This window comes from Lepisma saccharinum, chromosome 5 (assembly GCF_977018435.1).
Source record: "Lepisma saccharinum chromosome 5, izLepSacc3.1, whole genome shotgun sequence".
Classification (NCBI taxonomy): domain Eukaryota; kingdom Metazoa; phylum Arthropoda; class Insecta; order Zygentoma; family Lepismatidae; genus Lepisma; species Lepisma saccharinum.
Window position 1 is genome coordinate 28229852 of NC_139233.1, and position 21741 is coordinate 28251592.

The following is a 21741-nucleotide window of genomic DNA, read 5'->3' on the forward strand; positions in this document are numbered from 1 at the left end:
CTCTTCTTTCTTCACAATATTTCGATTGGTTTGGTTTATTTCACTTCGCTTTTCTGCCAGTTTTGAATAATTGTGAAGATGAGGATGAGTGATGATATGGTGAAATTGATTAAGGGACAATCTGAACAAACCTATGCCCAGGCTGGGATTTGAACCTGCAACCCCTGCCATCGTAGCCACAAAGGTTGGCCAATTACAATATTTTGTCTGCAATAAACACCCGCCGCTCTATAAACTTGATGTGAAGAGAGCTATGCAATTTTGTATCTAATGTAACTTACAGAAATTCAATCCTATAATAAGTGAAAGGTAAAAATTGATTATTTGACTTGCATCAGGTAACAGGTAAAAAAAAAATCTTCTGCCATAGCAATTATGAATAGAATAATATTTTTCAGTTGTTTTTATTCAATATTATTTTTTAAACATACATTATAGTTGTGAAACAAAAAAACATGTTAATGTTTGTACAAATAGCATCTGTACACATAGAAGGCAAAAGTTTTATCTGCGTTCAATATTCTTCACATATCTTGTATTTTATACTGCATTTTCTTGACCTTGAATAATAAATATCTTGTATTACAGTAGCTACTTTACCCTAGCCATTACGAAATAATGTTGCTCATAAAAGCTTTGAGTAAATTGTGAGATTAGTCACACATTTAGTGAAAAAATATATTTCTCAATGGTTTGGCCTAATGACAAAGAACATTAAAATTTCTTGATTTTGAAAATTTAGATCTCAGTTAAGTCTGTCAACTATCTATGAAGTATCTGAGAGACTTAAGTTAACTTTTAAACTAGCTTACCAAACTTTTGCAATTCATATAAAAATTGCAATCCTCTGAGAATCGTCTTCCATTATGAAAATACATGTATAGATTATGCAATTAGTAATGTGTGTTGCTATTAATTTCTTGGGAAATTATATGAAGAAACCCCTAATTTAATATTTTTTGTTACATTTAATCTTCTTTAAAATGTCTTTCTGCATAGCAACTTTGTTTTTAGTCGCATATCAATGGGGAACTTCTTAGGATTTATTTTATACATAAAATCAATTCCCTCAGCTACACAAAATACAGCTGCATAATAACAAAACTGTTCAAATATTGATCTCTTTATGCATATTTAACAAATGTCTACCTTTTTTTGAGCCAAATTGTACTTTTTGTAATTAATCATTTATGTTCTGTAACATTTATTTGAACAGATCACAGTTTCTACTGCAAAACCTCTGTTCCAATCTCAAAATAATAGATTTCTCTTTACCTTGTACTTAGTATCAACTTAGCTTTCTTGTTATAAATAACTTTGTTTGTTTTTTTAAAAAATGCTTATTCCAGGTATTTCATCCATTTCCTAAGTATTGCTTATGATTATTATATACATACATTAGTTTCAACATCCACTATATAATAAGGAAAGATAGTTGATATGTCAGTGTATTGAAGTCTCGAAACTCCATATACAAAATATTTAATAAAAATGATACATGATCAGTTGATCTCTTATGTGCGGTTCTTAACTGTCTTTGTACATAAATGCTGTGTAAATTAATTGCAACATGGAATATTGGTAATGCTTTACATTGTTATCCATGGCTACAGATTATATGCTCTACATCATAGGAAAATAACATTGTCACATATTCTGTACAGCAGACTAAGTTTGTGAAAATATTCTGTTACCTTCATTGCTGTAGTTTTGAATTATCCAAAGAATTTATGTTAACATGCTCCCATAGATCTTTGTTACCCTTTCCACAATCATAAATCCTAGTAAATTTTGGTAATATACACTGAGAAAATTCATTTACAGGTTTTGAGTTGAGATTTTTATTTACTTTATTTTTTAGGAATACTACCAAAGGTAGTGTAATGGGCATGTAATGCAATTAATTTCCACAGCTTTTTGAATAAGTTATCCTAGTTTCTCAAATATTGTACAAAAATAGAAAATCATTTAGGAACAAAGCAACCAAACTAAATCAATGCTTTGATCAAATTAAGTATTTTTTTTATATGCATGAGGCTGGTTTGAGAGTTTTTAGAAATATTAATGTGGCAAGGGAGATTTGGAAAGGAAGTCCTTTCTCATTTTTTCAGACAGTTCCACAATGCAGGCATATCAAAAGATTTTTTTTCTGCACAAATTTTTGCAATTTATTCTCATGATTATCACAATAATTTTGTTCAGAATGTCATCAAATAAATAAAACTCTTTCCAAATCAAATTGTTATCTATAAGAATTCTGCATGAATTTTACTCAAGTTATTGCAATTAAACAAAAATGAAAATGCTACTACAATCGTCAATTTTGTCATGGTTTTGTAGTACACAATTTTCAATTTGTTAGGCATAAAGAAATACTGAATCTCTTTAATTTGCAGAAATTTTTAGAAGGATTTTCCTTGTAAGTACTTTTAGAAAAGAAAATCATTCAAACTGAACCTTTATGCATGTTAAACCACTTGTAAATTTTATTTAGGGGAAATTTCCACTTCAAAGAAATTTAAAAAACATGTGACATCAGTCTTCAATATTTGTTTTTGTTGCTTTCCTTCTCTGGATGAAGTATGGTGATTTTTAAACAGTTTGTGTCTTCTTATGAAGCTATTAAGAGTTGACAATAACTCACTGATTGTATGATTGTGATATTTCTACATCACATTCTTGATCACACCTTGGTTTAATATATGACATTAAATGATGTATTTTATAAATTAATATGCACAATGAAGTGGTTAATCACTGGATTCAGCATCTGCCAGTTTCTGTATGCCAGATCTTTTGGGTGCAGCACTTAGTGTCTTCTTTAGTCGTACCATGGCTCCTTTCTGGTGCTGTTTCTTTAGCTTGTCTCGAAGCTGCCTCAAGTGCTGCTCTCTGTAGTGATAAGAGACAAGTTATACATAGTATAGAGTTTCCAACATAAAGGGTGGTTGGCTATTAACCAGGAATTCCTTATATTCCAGGAATTGTGTGAACATTTTTTGTATTGGGAAATCTGCATGAAAAAAATAGAAAAATTGTGGCACTTATTAACCTAAAACCTGTTCTGATCACATCACTAGGGTGCAGATTTATAAAATAAATAGGTGGTGAAATGGCAGTAAACATGATTTTGTTAATTTTCTTAGTACACACACAAATTGACTCCAGTTTTTTTGTATTCTATTGCATTTTTCTGATTTCTTTGTTTCCTTTCTGTTATTTTTAATTAATCGCAATCATGAGCATCGGGAGGGAGGGGGGGGGAGAGGGCTGAACTAGTTCATTGAATGCTCCTTGGAAATTGCATCGTTCATTTAAGTTACAGGAAATAAGAAAGCAAGCTTATTTTTTTATTGTTAATAATGGAAATAAGGTTCAGTTTAGTTTTCAAACAGAATAATCAAAGTATAATGTGCATTACATCAAAGAAATTTATTGTAACATACAGGGTGGATGAATATTTTGCTACCCGCTGCAGAAAAATTTACAAAGTTACTGATCCAGAAGGCTAGTATGACTTTCACCATTTTCTTGAATTTGTCTGCATGTACTATGTGAGATTATTGTCTGTCTTGGTTGGGCCTCTTCCGTTAAATCTTGCAGTGAAGTCATATTGTATTTCCCTTATTGTTTTACTGGTCTGTGGGTGTTCATGTGTCCATACACATGCTGCTCACCAATCAAATTTATTTAATTCCACTGTCATAACCAACTGGGGGGTGGGGGGTAACAGTTTGGACCACCCTGTACAGGAACCAGGTTATATTTCCTTATTCTACCATTTAATTCAAAGAAGAAATAATTCCACAGTTTTCAAAATTCCAAAAATTAAGAGTTATGAGAAAGTTATATGAGAGGTCACACAACATAAATTTTATTACTAACGTTTTCCCCTAACTGTTGTGTACAAATATTAGAAACGAAATAGAATAACTATACATTTCAATACACCAACTGAATGGAATGTAAAAAGAAATAGTGAAAAACAATTGTGCGAGATATTCATAATCTGGTGAATGGAATCAATCCCCTTTGCCCCAATGGCGACTCGTGGCTTTTTTGGGGCGTAGAAAGCAGTTATGGTAAACCGAGGAAGGTTTGAAAAATTGTGTACTGTGGCTCAACAAACGAAATGGGTTGAGTAAGAAACTTGAAACTGTTTTAGAGAATTCTTTGTTAATAAATAAATAAATCTAGTGCATTACATTTGGATGGAATGAAACCAAACAAAAATATATATTTTTGTTATTTTCTTTCCAAAAAAGAAATCACAAACAGGTTTTTGGTGGTCTGGACATACCCACTGCTTATATTTATAACAGATTTTAGAAACACGTACTTATATACAGAGATACTAAGTATCCCAAAACAATCCCATTAATGGCGGTGCGGATCACTATATGGCTGAACGAACATAGTTCCTAGACTGATCCAGGAAGGTACACTGGGAGCTAAGGTCAAGAGTTCGCCAAACTGCAGTAGCACTTGAATATGTACAAGTGAATCACTATTATGATCTGCTCGACCACTGCAACATTAAGATTCATTTTTCCTCGAAAATGTGGTCCATCCAAATCTTTGTAAGACATCAGAAAGTCTGGTGCCGCCACTCTATTTGAAGCAACTCACCTCTTTTCTATTGTGGATTCAAACTTCTCCATCTGCTTTTGCTTCAGGTCCTCTACTGCCTGCTCTTTTGGGGCCCCTACTTTTGAAGCAGCTGCTATTTTCTTCAGCCTCTCTTGTTCTGCCTGCTGTAGGTACAAAAGGTAGGAGAAATTTAGCACATAAAAGAATAAAGAACTTTGGAACAAGAGATGTAGTTTATGGATGAAGATTTGGAAGAGCCCTCAGGATTTTTTCAAGGGGAGGGGGCAAGCAAGCAAGCTATTTTCCCCCCCAAGAGCATTGCTTTAGTTTGGAGTTAACCATGTTAACCTGTAATTATCTTTACCAGCCTTACTTTGTAATAAATACTGCAAATTACTGTAACTGAAATGAAATTATATGTGTGAAATATATAATTTTAGGATGACATTCATTTTCCAGGAGGACCTCCCCCATGGCTCAGTGGTAGCGTCATTGCCTTGTAATCAAGGGGTCCCGGGTTCGATGCCCGGTGGAGGCACAAGTGGTTCGGATCCCACTTTAAACTGTAGGTCCAGTCCCGATTAGCCTTACTGTGCATAAAGTGGACTTAAAACAACAACTCAAACCAAACAACTCATTTTCCAGGAGGGATCCCCCATCCCCATCCCCCAAATGCTGAGGCCTCATACACATTTCATTTTACTTGAGTTGAATGGCATATTAAGTACAGTCAATGATATTAGCTTTTGGTAGACTATTCTTGAAGCAATGTGTTTTCAATAGCTTAATTCCATCAGTTAGAATAATGATTACACGTGGAGAAGTGGGAAGCTACTCAAAGAAAGAAACCTGCTACGTGTCTCATTTTCGTCGCTTTTCTGCCAGTTTTGGATAATCGCAAAGATGAGTGTGAATCGTGATTAGACGAAATTGATGAATAGACCAAGAGTACCTATACCCAGGCTGGGGTTCAAACCTGGGAACTTCAGTGGCAAGATGGCAAGTCAACATGCTGACCTCTTTGAAAGTAATGAACTACTTTGTTAGGATTTTTAAAAGGGACCGGGTATGTTTTTTATTATTATTATTTATTAACTCTGTCTTTTGCCATTTTGCCTACATTTGTTGTCCTTAAATGCCAGACTATGGGTTTGGGGTGGGGGGGGGGTATGACCACTTGGGCATGCCACTGCATTTTGTCATACAATGTAGACATTAAACAACTGAAAAGGGTAAAACTGCCGTTCTTCATTCTTAAGAAATCAGGTTTTGTGCTAGTGAAAAAATTGACAAGTTTTGAATTTGGCAAATAAAGCAATGACGATAGTTACTTTTAAAACGTAATGCATTACCCCCTTACAATTACATAATTTGCATAATGAAACTAACAATTACTGAAAAAGTAATGCTTTACTTGTCTTATGTTACTCCCCAACACAGATATGTTATCAAATTGACAACAGGTACAGGGATAACAGCATAGTGATGCTCCCCTTCAGGTTGATACTTGTAATGGGAGATAAGAGGGCCTCCCCCTCTGGTTGCTAACTTTTGACTCTTGGTTGGCTGAGTTGGTGCTTTAAGTCAACTTTATGCACAGTAAGGCTAATCATGACAACCTACAGTTTAAAGTAGGATCCGAACCTATGTGCATCGAACCCAGGACCCCTTACAAGGCGATGATGCTACTACTGTGCCATTGGGGAGGCTCCTTTGACTCTTGGAGTGGAGAAGCTATATTTATAATTTATACCATATCAACCCCTGCCAAACTGGAAATGTTTTAAATATCACATTGATCCTCTGCATACAAGTTGTGTTTTAACTTTTCAACCAAGTTACGTCAGATGATTACTTATATGTATTTTTATCACATTTCAATATACCATATCAGCATCAACTTCAAAGCAAATTTTCTCTCCTCAAGCTGCAGGTGTCTAGTCGGTAGGGCATCTAACTGCCACTTTGGAAACCTAGTTCGATTCCAGGGGTGGATTATCTAAGGTCAGAATGCATTACACCAGCATAAAGCAGCTCTAGGGCTCACCCAGCCTCAAATCAATGGGTACCTGGGGTTAAAGGCAGCCTGACCATGGTGCTAATCTCATCACCTCCAAAATGGCCGACATCGAGAATGTGTAGGGGCCTTACCCCCACATCCCCTAAATGTGCTTTCATGGCAGGATGCTATATGCAAGGGGAATTTTACCTTTACCTATCAAGGTTCCGAAATCTATGCCTGTGTGGCAAGTAGTATTTTTCATGTCCAACACTCTACAAACTTTCAGATACTTCCTTTCTTCATTTGTTAGTGATCAAGGAAAATTGGGGGAGGGAAGGGGTACCTATCCTTTTTGTTAATAGTTCTCATTTTTCCATCCTTTCCTGCCTTTTATGTTCACTTTTTACGAATACAGGGCCAAAGAGGGTTATGAGTGGGCTATCAATATTTGAAGACTAAAAGTGGAAAACATTGTAAGTGCCAAAAGCGAAAGTGTTGGCAAATCTCATCATTCAGTACATCAGCCAGTAAGAACGTTCACACTAGTGACCTCTTTACACGCCCTTTGAACTACATACCAGCCACTTGTGAGGATTACCACATTATCAAGCATGGCACATTTCGTGTTTGAATTATTGTGGCACTTATATCGTTTACCAATTTTAGTTTTCATTTAATGGCTTAAGTTGAGAGATTACACTTGGTACACGTTTTTATAAAATTTTAAACACATTCTCTTGTTGTGAAAACTCCAAAATACGCTTTGCTTTACAAGGTTTGCATTTTTTGTTAAAAACTCTTCATACACACACGCACACACATAAGAAGAGTAGAATGATCATCTTATCACATGGCATTGAAAGTTAGAAAGTAGCTCAAAGAATTTGAGATCATAACTTGTAGTTTGTCCTTACAACGTTCTGCAGCCATCCTCTCCTGTCATGCAATTTGAAAATCTGATAGTTTTCAGATTTGGGAATGTTTATGTTCAAAAGTTGATAAGATAAATGTACCAAAAGTAGGGCATTATGATCATTAAGATAGGTAACAAAAGTTACTAACTTACGTAAATCAACTGATATCTTCACGAAATCTCTCTCTCTCTCTCACTCACTCACTCACTCACTCTCACACCCCCCCCACACACACACACGTGAACACTATGTATTTTAACAATGGGGAAAGTGTGTTTGGAGAGAGTGAGGATATAAAATTACCAATAAGGAACTGAATGGGGAATTATAGTTATCTATATACAAATTCTGTAATGCGAGGGCAACAGCGTAATTAGGGAGAGGGGATCCAGGGGGTCTGGAATTCTCAAAACAGTTGCTAGGGTCTCACAAAATGTATAGGCTATATAGCTGCTGTATATAAAACTATTTATTTTTGTGACGCATGCACGAACATGAAAAGTACTCAGCTGAATTGAATTGAAGAGTTGTTTGTTTATCGACATGCAATGTGATAGTTGTAGGTAAGGGGGAGTTATGCAGTGGCGTAGCATGGACATTTCGGGTGGGAACGCCAAGTCCGAAGGAAGAGTCGGCCCTTTCTTGCTTAATAATTTACTTATGGTATTAGTCGCCACGGGTATTATTTGCCTGAAGTAAGCTGGGTTTTCAATAAAACATCATCATTGCATGTTTTAGCTAGAAAATTAGATGCCTCACTATGCCACAGATGTTTTGAACTCTGGTGTTCTATACCTTTTTTATATCTTTCTGCATGACGCAAGTCATTAAAAACCTACCTGAATCACAAGCGCCTCTGCACAACAGTAGACGTCATTGTTGTGGGCGATCCAACTACTGATTGATTTGGTTTATTTTACTTCGCTTTTCTACCACTTTTGGTTAATTGCGAATATGAATATGAGTGATGATATTGATGAAGGGACACTGACAAAGAACACCCGTGCTCACGCCGGGATTCGAACCAGGGACCTCTGTCGTCTTGGCGCACTGTGAAAAGCAGAGTGGATGATCCAAATATCGTACACTCTACTGACGTAACAGTGCCGATTAGTAATTCAGACCACTGTTTATTACATCTTGAGAATGCTGATAAACATTTTAAAATAATTTTCTCCAGAGACCATTCGATGTTAAGAGTTTTCAAATGAATGCTAAACATTTCCATTCACACAATGTTAAGTAGTTAGATAATAACGAAAAAATACAATAAGAAAATAATAGTTTTGAGGGTTAAGTGGTACACAGGCTGAATTTCTATCACGAGGACTTCACCAACTTACTTGACAAAAACTGTGTTGATCTTTTAGTTTCTAATACACATCGCTGTTCGTGCGATAAATTATACAATGCAGTGGCCATTAAGAAGCAGTATATTTGAGATTGGTAAAGTTACGTCAGTCAATATTGCGTATTGTAGCATCACATAGCACGGATTGCATGAGCGCGAAGAGCGAAGAACCGGGTAGGAATTCTGGCGCTGTGGTCTGCTTCAGAAGGCAGGAAGGGTCACATGAACCAATCACGGTAGACCTCTCGTACGCCGGCGTAAGAGAGCCTATTTACGCGCGTGTTGTAGAAATGGAAGCTTTTCCTCCATAAAGGCAGCAAGGAATATAGGAATCCTGTACGCCGAACCTGCTTGGCGTCCGGCCGGGAAAGGCATTGAAAAGAGATGCTAGAACGAGTGTTGAGAGTGGAGCGTTGCAAGCGGATCGCGAAAAATAGCCATTATAATGCCATGAAGGTCAAACATATATGAAATTAGTCACGTTTTACTTTATAATCACAGCATTTAAGCATTTTTGAAATTTTAAATCTGGGAACACCGGGCGTACGGGCGTACTATAACGCTACGCCACTGGAGTTATGTATAAATTATCTTTGCTTTGAAAGAAGTTACTGGAATTTCCGTCACTGGAAATTTTTCAAATACTGCACTTTATATGCACACTTTTATTTCGTAAATAACCTGGACGTCCGCAGGAATTTTTCAGGAAGGAGCAATCAAGATATTTTTTTCAGAGGGGGAGCAAGACATTTTTTACTTCTAAACGTGCGGTTAACTTCTCGCTTTATTCTATTATAATTGTTTAGATTTGTATCATCAGAGTTATTTAACCATCTAAGTCTAGCCTGATTTCTTATTTCTATTAGATTATGACATTCATTATCAAACCATGGCTTCCTTTTTCTCGATTTATGGTATCCTATACTTTCTTTAGTTGCTGATTCTATTGCATTACGTATGTGCTCCCAATTCTTGTTTACGTCTGTTTCATTTATATTTTCATCATAATTTAAATCCTGCAAAATATCAAATCTATTTGACAGTTTAATTTGGTAATCTTTCTTAATTCTTTCATCAGTAAACTTTCCTGTATCAAATTTTATAACTTTTAGATTTTGTTGTTTATGATTTATCACTGAGAGTCTTTCTCTTAATTTAGCAATTACTAAATAATGGTCACTGGCACAGTCAGCACCTCTATGTGTACGAACGTCAATGATACTAGTATGCCTTCTCTTATCAATGAAAATATGACCTATCTGATTATGAGTTTTACCATCTGGAGAAGACCAGGTATATTTATGGATATCTTTATGTTTAAAAGTGGTACTTTTCACAATCAAATTCTTTGAGGTTGCAAAAGTAATCAATCTTATACCATTATCATTACTTAATTCATGAAGACTTTCTTTACCAATCGTGGGTTTAAATCTCTCTTCTTTGCCAATCTGTGCATTACAGTCACCTAACAGAATTTTCATATCATACTGAGAAAATTTATCAAAGACCTGTTCTAACTCTGTATAAAAATCATCTTTAGTATTATCATCTTTATCTTCCGTTGGTGCATGTATGTTTATTAAAATAATTTTACACCACCTACCCTGTAAAACTGCATATGGTATCCTATCATTAATAAATTCTACTGTTTTAAGAGCCGAGATAATTCTATTATTTATGAAAAAGCCTGTTCCAAAATTATGATTTTCAGTACCACCATAGAAAAAAGTATAATTTTTAGTTTTACAATTCCCTTCCCCCGGCCACCTAACTTCCTGGACAGCTACTACATCTAATTTATACTTAACTTAATTAACACTTCAAGTTAGATTTGAAATGATATAGAAAAATGTAGTATTTGTGTGATATTTCTAAACATTATGTAACTTAATGACCCCCCCCCCCACACACACAATTTACCTTCATTTAACACTGTGGACTTGATTTACAAAGCCCCCTTGATAACCCGTGCCCCCCCCCCTGGAGATCAATTCTGGCTACGGGCCTGGCATAACTCGAAGAGCGGTAGAATTCTCCTGATCGCTATCTGTTCTTTATTTCTGGAAAATGACATGTATTTTTTATGATTTTTCGCCGCTTTTCAGACACTCGGACTAATTGCGATGATGACGATGAATAGCGATTACATGAATTTTGTGGCGACATACCCATGAAGAAACCATTTAATATTGTCATTGAATTGGAATTAAATTATATGCATGAAATATGTAATTTTCGCCCAATATTAATTTTCCATGGTGGGGCTGTTGCCCCTCTGATTCCTCCTTCCAGACTTCCACGCTGACAGTTAATAAGAAATCACTCCATACGAAAACCCGTAATCCAACATAAAAAGCAGATTGCCCAAACTTGTGTCAAGGTATTGGTTGCATTCTAAAGCGTATCTCTGCCAACGAAGTAAGCACAAATAAAAGTATGCACTAAAGAAGGAACTTATTCATCTATGAATAGATGCGGGAAAAAATGTGGAACGCTTCACGATTTTGCGTGTCATCCTTGCGCAGGGGCCATGCTAATCTTCTCTGTATCGTTCCAATTTTAGTATATGTACCGCCGAAGCGAGTACATCGTACAGTCCTAGCGTAATGATATATATACCTAAGGAAATGTAGTATAAGTTATTCGCAAGAGCTAATTTAATTTGTGCCCATTACAAAGATAAGTAAAAGGAATATAAAAACAATTTCTAACAATTAATTTCAATTTTATACTTTGTGTTTCTTCATCTAGAATATTTTTCGATTTATTTACTGAATAAATCATTATATTAATATTAATGTACTATTTTCTATTTCTCCATGTATTATGGACGGCTGATATCGCCTTTAGTATCATCTTTCTAAATTACAAATTGGAAAAACCCAACTAAGTACGACTAAATAATAACGAAGAATATGAAAACGCATATTTTAAGCAGACAAATTACCACATATATAACATTTTAAAGTTGGAATGCTCCGCGTCGCTCACCACACAAATATCCATTCCTGTGAGCAATGCCTGTGAGCCCTGAGCCCTGACCAGATAGTTGGAGAAAACCCAGAACGATGTCGCTAGGGTCCAAATTAATGCAAAGTGATGGATCAGGAAGTATATATTTCGAGTAAATTATTCTTTGCGCACCGGCAAAATTGATTGATTTGCTTTATTTTACTTCGCTATTTGTGCCACCACTTTTTGGCTAATTTGCAAAGATGGGAATGGAATGAGTGATGATATGATGAAATTGATGAATGGACACTCACAAGCCATTGGAAAGAGATACGATAAATAAAGAAACAGGACAGCAAGGAAAAAATTCTCTTCTAGTTCTGTATCCGATTAGTTTGTAACTTACTACGTGCTAAATCCAGTACTCGAAGTGAGGGGGGTGCGGCTGTATGATATCACCCCAGATAGCGATTTTTTGCAAAGCATCCTCCCATTCTCTCATTGTCACCATGTTAAATTATAGGAGTATCCCCTCAGCCAGAGCTTGAAGTGAAAAATGTTAGCTGGGTGGATGTTTGGTTGAGCCTTGAGGTTAGCTGAGGGTCCCAAGGTTCGACAAAAGATCCACCCAACTAACATTTTCCACTTCAAGCTCTGGCTGAATCCGTTTGTTTGTTTGGTGTCCAGTTTTGACGCTACGAACCATCTAGAAACGGAATTTTATTCTGAATGCACTCTGCAACCACGCAGCACGGGCTCGCAACATGCAACTTTTGCAATTACCATAATAAAAGCTCTTGGTATGTCTGAAGAAGTCCCAGGGTAAAGTAAATTTGTTTAAGGTAAAGTTTTGCAAATTCGCGAATGAGACCGAGATTCTCGGACACTAAGTTCCGGTCTCGTCTCTTATTTTACAGGGGTCTGTCTTGTTACAGGTTTCGTCTCCACAAGTCTCGAAGGGCTTCGTATTCTTGTCATATTTTATCTTTATATAAATTATCCATTCAAATTTTTTTTTTTTTTGTAGAAAATGCAAACTACAACAATACTGTGTTTTGCAGCGGAGGTTTCCTGGGATAATGCTGAAGTCAATGTCGAGTGTAGCGCTCCAAGTGGAACCTAGCTGTACTAATGTGTTCTTTCAAGAAACGGTAGAGTTTTTTTTTAAAAGCGAAAATTATCAGATGCTCAAGTATAATTTTAAGAAACTTGTAATATGTGATAATGTAACATTCCCTTGATTGTTATTATTGTATTTGGACTGGACGAAATTTCAAAAATAAAACTGTCCTAAAAATAAATAGTTAACTTGACAGACCGCTTGGTTGACAGCCTGGAGGAGGTAAATGCATACTTTTTCGTTTTACGTTTTTACTTATAGGATGATAATATGGTGATAAAAACAAGAAATAATTCTCGGCATAACATTCTGCAGTATATAATGTGGCCGTTTAATTTCGTATGTCTAAATTATCCAAAGTAGACAACATGTTTCAAAACAATAACAAATTCGCTCTTGTACATTGGGATGTACTAGTATTGCTCGGCAAATTGTCCGTGATTATTTTCATTAATTTTTCTCTTACATCCTATGTGTTTTTAAGCGATGTGTTTTTATGTATGCTGGTGCAGAAGTTGTCAACACTTGTTTTGAGTTTTCTTTTAATTCTTGAAGCTCTTATTGGGTCAAATAAAGTGCAAGAACATGGTGATGGACAATTTGCACGGTAATACTTATGGATTCCACCGTACGAGTTCGTTGCAGCAATTGTTTTAACAGATAGTATGTTAAACGACAAATCGATAATCTTCATTTTACAAGATGCACTGGCCTTAATAAACCGTGAAATAGAAACGGTGGAAATAAATTACTGACAATTATCCATGTTTGAAGGAACACCTGTCTGTGCATTATTCAAGCTAACCTTGAAATCAAGTTGAGATATATTCAAAGCAGCAATTTGTGTGCAAGGGCAATAGATGACATTCAGCTAACAACTTCCCCCACAATTCATTGCGCCTTATTTGCAGGTAAACAGATAAGATCCTGCGTTGAAAACATGCCGAAGTGATTCAACCCATACTATGATTATCGTGATCATATGAGGAATGTATACTTTTTTTTTTACCTTTTCCGAAGCGTTGAAGAAACCGTGAAAAGTGTGTAAAGTGGTTAAATATAAATTTTCTCGCTGTAAGAAGAGTCCTCATACGCTTTCCTCAATACACGAGAAACTGTTTGCCCGATTTCTTCCCAGAGAGTAGGTCCAGTCTACGCTGCGTGATGACGTCCAGTTGAATATCATCCATTAGCTCATTTGATTTTTTCCATTCTTTTGTTTCAAATAACTATACTTCACTTTGCGTGTTCTGAAAATTTGTAGTGCTTCTCGAATCTTTAATGATTAATTCAATCGTTGAACATGACTTTTAAAAGCTACAAACATTCCTTTATGCAAGGGAAAATCAATACTTTCAAGTGGTTAGTAAGAATCAGATGATATCAAAATGAACACTGCATACAAATGAAGACACGCAATCTTCCTTCAGCGTATGTTGTGTGAAGAAAAGATGAAACACGAATCATAACTTGACCTACGGATTTCCGTCGTAATGAATTATACGTTAAAAATTCAGATAATAGACTACTTATGCTACTTATGCTGTGGCTAAATTTTTCATGTAAACTACCTTCAATCAGAGATATAAAATAAATATTCAATCAACATGTAAAATAATGTGTGCCAAATGTTAGCGATATGATTATGGATGTCCGGAAGGGGGGCCACGGCCCCCGGAAAATCAAAGTTAACCAAAAAATATATTTCACACATATAATTTCATTTCAGTCACAGCACAATAATATGTTAACTATTGCAAGGGCGTTGCAGGAACATGGTAACTTCAAACTGAAGCAATGTTTTTGAGGGGACAATACTATTATGGGGGGAAATGTGCCTCGTGCGCCCCCATGAAAAAAAAAATACCTTACTTGCCCCTCTCTGGAAAAAAATCCTGTGGACATCTATGGATATGGTGGAGCTTATGAGGTTATGACACGTACATTAATAACCCCACCCATTGATTGTGCAACTGCTTGAAGTACAGCAATTATTATTCTAGAAGAATAGCTGTTTCGGGTTGCAAAGAAAATGAAAGATGAGAAAACCAAATTTACTTTCTTGAAAATAAAGGTGTGCGGGCGGGAAATTTAAGTGTTCAAAGTGGAATTCAGTTTCTAAATTGAAGAAGATACTTTAGCTGTTGAAGAAAAAAAGAGTTCCGATTTCCAAAGTTTTTCTAGTGTACGTGTTCGTGTCCATTTGTTCGAGTGACAAGGGAGGTTATGTAAGTGTCCCCCTCCGATTTCCATGAAACTTGGCAGGTGTATAGAAGGGCCCAAAGGAAGAAATACGAGCTTTTTGTTTCAGCTAAAAAACGGTTTTGGGGGCAACCCCCCCCCTTAAATGTCAAGATGAGGAGAAATTGAAGTGGGATCTGACCCCGAAACCACGTAAATATGGCATAGGAAGAAACAGGGAGCATAGGGCTCCTCTATACACCTGCCAAATTTCATGGGAATCGGAGGGGGACACAGGGGTCAGATCCTCACTTCAATTTTTCCTCATCTTGACATTTGAGGGGGGTTTTGCCCCCTAAAAGAGTTTTTTAGATTAAACAAAAAAAACATGTATTTCTTCCTTTGGGCCCCTCTATACACCTGCCAAGTTTCATGGAAATCTGAGGGGGACACAGGGGTCAGATCCTCACTTCAATTTTTCCTCATCTTGACATTTGAGGGGGGAGTTTGCCTCCTAAAGCCGATTTTTAGCCGAAACAAAAAAGCTAGTATTTCTTCCTTTGGGCCTCTTATACACCTGCCAAGTTCCATGGAATTCGGAGAGGGACACAGGGGTCAGATCCTCACTTCAATTTTTTCTCATCTTGACATTTGAGGGGGGTTTTGCCCCCTAAAAGAGTTTTTTTTAGATGAAACAAAAAAAAAACATGTATTTCTTCCTTTGGGCCCCTCTATACACCTGCCAAGTTTCATGGAAATCTGAGGGGGACACAGGGGTCAGATCCTCACTTCAATTTTTCCTCATCTTGACATTTGAGGGGGGTTTTGCCCCCTAAAAGAGTTTTTTTTAGATGAAACAAAAAAAATCATGTATTTCTTCCTTTGGGCCCCTCTATACACCTGCCAAGTTTCATGGAAATCTGAGGGGGACACAGGGGTCAGATCCTCACTTCAATTTTTCCTCATCTTGACATTTGGGGGGGGGGTTTGCCCCCTAAAAGAGTTTTTTTTAGATGAAACAAAAAAAAACATGTACGAGGGCCACTATTTATATTTTGAGCTTTGGCAACACTGATTGAAGTTAGGCGCGATTTGACGTTTGCACGGAATCGTCTGGCATTATTGACCATAACGTACTTCAAATGTTTGTCAATAGCTTGATTTGTGTTGTTTATGTTGCCTTGGAGATTGCGCGACAACAATAAAATGGAATTAACTAGTGAACATTTTCGTGCGATGATATTTTACGATTTTCGACGTGGATTATCAAGACAAGAGTGCATCGATCAACTTACTTCCACATTTGGCGATGAAGCCCCATCCTTTGCCACTGTGAAACGCTGGTATAACGAATTTAATCGTGGCCGCCATTCGCTCACCGACGAGATTTGTGAATGTCGTCCAAAATCAGTTGTTGTTCAAGAAAACATTGATGCTGTGCAAAACCTAATACTGCAAGATCGTCATGTGACATACTGTGAGATTGAGGCAACCATAGGCATTAGTTCCACCAGCATATATAGAATATTACATGATCATTTAGCTGTGAGAAAGGTATGTTCTCGTTGGATACCACACAATTTGACAAAAACTCAAAAAGACGCTCGCGTCAATTGGTGCAAACAAATGCTCAATAAATACAATCGTGGTGCTTCAAAAGACGTATATAAGGTTGTAACAGGTGACGAATCATGGATATATGCATATGAGCCGGAACGTAAACAGCAGTCGACTGTATGGGTGTTTCAAGATGAACCCAATCCAACAAAAGTTGTTCGCGCTCGAAGCACATCGAAACAAATGGTCGCCTGTTTTTTCGGGAAAACTGGTCATGTGGCAACTGTGCCTTTAGAGGAACGTAGAACGGTCAACTCTGAATGGTACACAACAATTTGTTTCCCAGAGGTCTTCGGTCAAATACGGAAAACAAACAAACGCCGTCGGATCATTCTTCATCAAGACAATGCCAGCTGTCACACATCTCGTCTAACAACCGACTTTATGAACAGTCAAAAAATCGAATTGATGGGTCATCCGATACAGTCCTGATTTGGCACCCAATGACTTCTTCTTGTTCCCGAATGTCAAGAATAAATTGCGTGGACAACGATTTTCGTCGGCGGAAGACGCCGTTGATGCGTTCAAAAACTATATTATGGAGGTGTCTCAAGAAGATTGGAAAAACTGCTTTGACAAATGGTTCGAACGAATGCAAAAGTGTATTGACCATAAAGGAGAACACTTCGAAAAACAATAAAGCAGTTTTCAATGCCAAATTCCTGTTTTTTCATTGTTAGGCTCAAAATATAAATAGTGACCCTCGTATTTCTTCCTTTGGGCCCCTCTATACACCTGCCAAGTTTCATGGAAATCTGAGGGAGACACTTAGATAACCTCCCTTGCGAGTTTGAATTCGAATTCACTCTCCCTCTAGCTCGCTTTCTGTCCCTTGCTATATGCCTCTCGCTCACTCTCAATTGTTGTTTTAAGTCCACTTTATGCACAGATCGGCTAATCAGCTGCAGTTTAAAGTGGGATCTGAATTACTGTGCAATGTTCCTCTGTCGAGTATCGATCCCGGGACCTCCTTGATTACAAGACTAGGACGTTACAACTACGCCATCGAGAAGCCCATCGCTCTCTTGTTTTTGTCCTTGGCGATGTCTACATTTCCACCCCTCTTTCTTTTTCGTTTCTCTGTCCTTCTCTCTCTTTCTGTATCTTTATTTCTCTCCCTCTCTCTTTCAATTGTCTTATTTTCATATCAAAGCACAAGACTTTATTTTCTTAGTTTTTTAATAGCATGTTCTTGATATTTTACAATAAAAAAGCTAAAGTAATGAACTTTTCATTACTTGCTCTTATGGTATAATTGGAAGTAAGTTGATGCAAGCAGTTAAGAATGTTATAGAGACCGAAATAAGAATGAGGGCAGACTCTTAGAAACTTACCGAGACAAGACCGAGAATGATCCGATAAATCTAATTTAGAAATTAGAAAATGATATATATTGCAAGTGCTTTGTAATTTGCTTATTTTCAGCCATATATGGTTATATAAAATTTCGAAAATTAAGAACTTTTAATATAGGATAAAATTTTCGAAATGCTCCAAAATCGGGAAGTTATTAGTTTCGAAATCGGAATCGGGACGGACATTCCCCCGATTTCGTGATGTCGCATTATTAATTTTTAATGTGTCTCCGGTTATAATTTATAGATGACATAATTCAAATTTTACTATTTTTTTTAGGGACCGACCTTATTTGATACATACACCAGAAGAATGAAATGTGGCAGTTTTCGATTACAGAATGTTTAGTAACACTACCGACAACATGTATAACATTAAAAAAACAGTCCATCTACGTCACAGACTATTACCTGTGTAATGTGCGAATTGTGGCCATACCATTCGGTTTCATCGAAGCAACAAGCAACATGTAGATAAAAGGATTCCTGCCTTCAGAAACTTTAAAGAGTGGATGGAAGAAAAATCAAACTCTGAAGCAATCGTCCCAAGCTACAGAATAGGGTAAGGTAAGTAGGATTACTATCCTCATTCATTAAAATGCATTTTTTTTGCTTCGTTTTCTTTGTTGCAGATGAAATGCGTTTGTTAATTGATGTACTAAGCTGACAGTTTTCTGCATTTGTGATCGCAGATATGAGTGTTTCAGCGATCAACTATACGTGTTGATTAATTTATGTGGATTTCTAGACAAGAGCCCCATTTCAAGTAGTTCCTCAGAAAGAGCTGGATTATTACATCATTTGGGGGTGTCCAAATAGCTCCTCTGGAGCCCCTGGCAGTCATATTTAGTACGACCATAATAACCATAAAAATTGGCTAGGAGAGTATCTATCTATCCAAGTTTTTCTTCCTTTCGGTGTGGCAGGCCCGTAGCCAGGCAGACCCCCTGCCTACAGATGGTATCGATATTCTAAATTATCAACCATGTTGATCGAGACATTTTTGCTTCTACTAGTGCGTACTTTTCACCCTAACAGTTTGGGTCATCAATTATGTATCACCCTGTGTTTTGTTTGTAGTAATTCACAGGCAGGTCCATTATTGGCAATTATGAACCTGTACTGCGCGGTTGTATGTATATATTCTGGATTAAATCAAGTTTTTGAGGGTTCGTAGCGTCGAAACGAGGTGCCAAATAAGAAAACGTTTTTAAGAAACGTTAATTGCCTCAATGACCTCTATACGATGTGAAAGTTTGTGTGGTGACAGGAAATGGCACTATGTATACATATGTTGTTTGTACTATATTTGTATTTTGAGACCCCTTGAGACCGTAACTTGTCGACTCGGTGGCCGAGTACGTTAAGCGGTCGACTTTCCATCTCGCCACAGAAGTCCGTGGGATCGAGTTCCAGACTGCACTTGGATATTCTTTGTGAGTGTCCCTTCATAAATTTCATCATATCGTCACCCATCCTCATCGTCGCGATTAATCAAAAAGTGGAAGTAAAATCGGCGCTAAATAACGAAAAATAAGTGACAAAACGGATGTGTTCAAAGCGAAACGAGGACGAAACACTGTCAAATGTATATAGGCTGAGATACCCGTCTTATTATCGGACCCATTATCGCCACGGTCTCATATTCCTGCTTGCCTCTTACGTCACAGGTATTTTCAACTTGTTCTGAAGTTCTCAAGTGGCTTACTGTATGCAAGTTCAACGAATTGCACGCGAGAACCTTTTCCTCACGCCACCTCACACGTATTACACATGTATCCTGGATTCCACATCGATTTTCTCTCCGCCTCTGCACTAGTAGATGCCGATTTGTCACGTGTTGCAGTTGCTTGAACAACACGTCAGCTGCATTCATCCTTGACAAAATGGGAGCAGTTAACACCAATATTTGAAAATGTAGGAAAAGGCCTTTTATGGCTGTTTTTGTCTGCGGATGTCTTGCTTTTATTTCCTTCGAGTTGACGGCTGCTTTATACCTCCTCTTTCTGTCTAGCGAAGACGTTTCAAGAGCACCTTTTTTTAAAGTGGGGAAAGTGTGAAATTACTACTGATACACCACTGTATTTGAACCCTGATATGGAAGCAGTTGTTCTACTGTCGAGTGTTTAAGTCACGAGGTTGTTAAGTCCGTTTTTCAAACTGGACCTGGGTGCTTAGTTTCCGAGGTTTCAGATATCTTGGCGCTACTATCCAATAGACTAAACGAGTAGCTGTGCAGAAGCCAGCAAACATCCGCGGCGGAGTGATTATCACAGCGCGCCAGAACGTCAGAAGTCCTGGGTTCGAATCCCGGCCTGGGCACTCATTCTCACCTTCTCGATTAGCCAAAATCGGCAGAAAAGCGAAGTAAAATAAACCAAATCAATACAAAAATTAACGATATGCAGAGACCAGGGGTGCTTAGCCCCAGGATCAGTGGGGGGGATTTACCACTAGGCTATAGCCTAGAGACTGGAAGTCCGGGGGGCGCACAAAAATGAGACGCGGAAGTGACAAGGACCATCAACTTTCAATATGTTTTAAAGGATTTACACTTGATTGATGCAAAGTATGAAGTTAATCCAGCTGATGGCTATTTAAAACTTATTAGTGAGAAACATTTAACAATGCTTTTCCCGTGACTATTTAAAACGTATTAGTGAAAAACATTTAATAGCTCTGAGAATTTATGTGCATATTTTACCATCAAAAGCCAGTGGAGAGCCGTCCTTCAGTGCTGTAAAAAGAATTAAAACTGCCCTCAGAAATTCATTGTCGGATAACAGGCTTTCTATTTTTGGTATTCTTCACAGCGAATGCCGATGTCCTGCAAGAAATTGACTTCTTGTCTGCTTGGGTGTTTTAGTGTGTACGTCCACTTTATGCACAGTATGCTAATTGGGACTGGACCTACAGTTTGAAGTGAAATACAAACATGCAATGTGCTTCCACCCGGGACTCCTTGATTACAAGGCGACGACGTTATCATTACGCCATCGGGAAAGCTCCTAGCATGGAGCGGCTCTGGGACTCACTCAGGCTCTAATACATGGGGTACCTGGCGGCAATCAAGCGATTGGAGCGTCCACAAATAGCCGAGATTGTGAATGTGTGGAGCCCTACCCCCATATTCTCCCATATGCCCTATCCCTTCACGGCATGCTGTTATGTGCCGGTGAGCTTTATCATTTGAACCTTTTTTGCACGAACATTTCCCGACTGTCTTCCTGGAATTGCTTTCTATAGATGCCCTTGCACGTTAGACAAAGTTTTAGAATTGCGTTCCTGTATTCAGCCATGATCAATCATTGGTTTCAAAGGCACAGCAGGAAGAAAGCGAGAACTTGACTTTAAAGGGTGAAAGACCTGAGTGGATTTGCAAAAGAGTGACTTGGCGAGTGGCTGGTTCGTGGGGAATCTCCCAGGTGGCGCATGAGACCAAGACGTTCCTTTCGCGAACAGAATAACGTAATGGAAATCGCACAATAGGTTCCAAGTTGCTCCTTTCTCAATTCCGGGACTATCATCGTCGATAATCTTTGTTTGTGCCAATGTTGGTTTTCTTGACATGCACTGTGTAGCGGCCCTTTCGCATGTATACGATGGAAGAATATGTAATATGGCTGACTATAGTAGCAGTTTTCATGGGATAGTGTACT

General features: G+C 37.5%; 1 protein-coding gene and 1 non-coding gene across 2 annotated transcripts in view; both read right to left on the minus strand.

Moving 5' to 3' along the window:
* Positions 1-439: 439 nt before the first annotated feature.
* Positions 440-21741, minus strand: part of LOC145988270 (uncharacterized) — a 45858-nt gene continuing 24556 nt past the window's right edge. The window contains exons 5-6 of the mRNA XM_083123135.1: positions 4630-4754; positions 440-2892 (exon numbers count right to left, since the gene is read on the minus strand). Coding sequence (XP_082979261.1) covers positions 2751-2892; positions 4630-4754 — 267 coding nt within the window. The 3' untranslated portion in view covers positions 440-2750. The remainder of the gene's footprint in view (positions 2893-4629; positions 4755-21741) is intronic.
* On the minus strand, positions 11338-11444 carry LOC145988442 (U6 spliceosomal RNA). Its single transcript, XR_014441760.1, has one exon. It is a non-coding gene; the product is annotated as a U6 spliceosomal RNA (small nuclear RNA).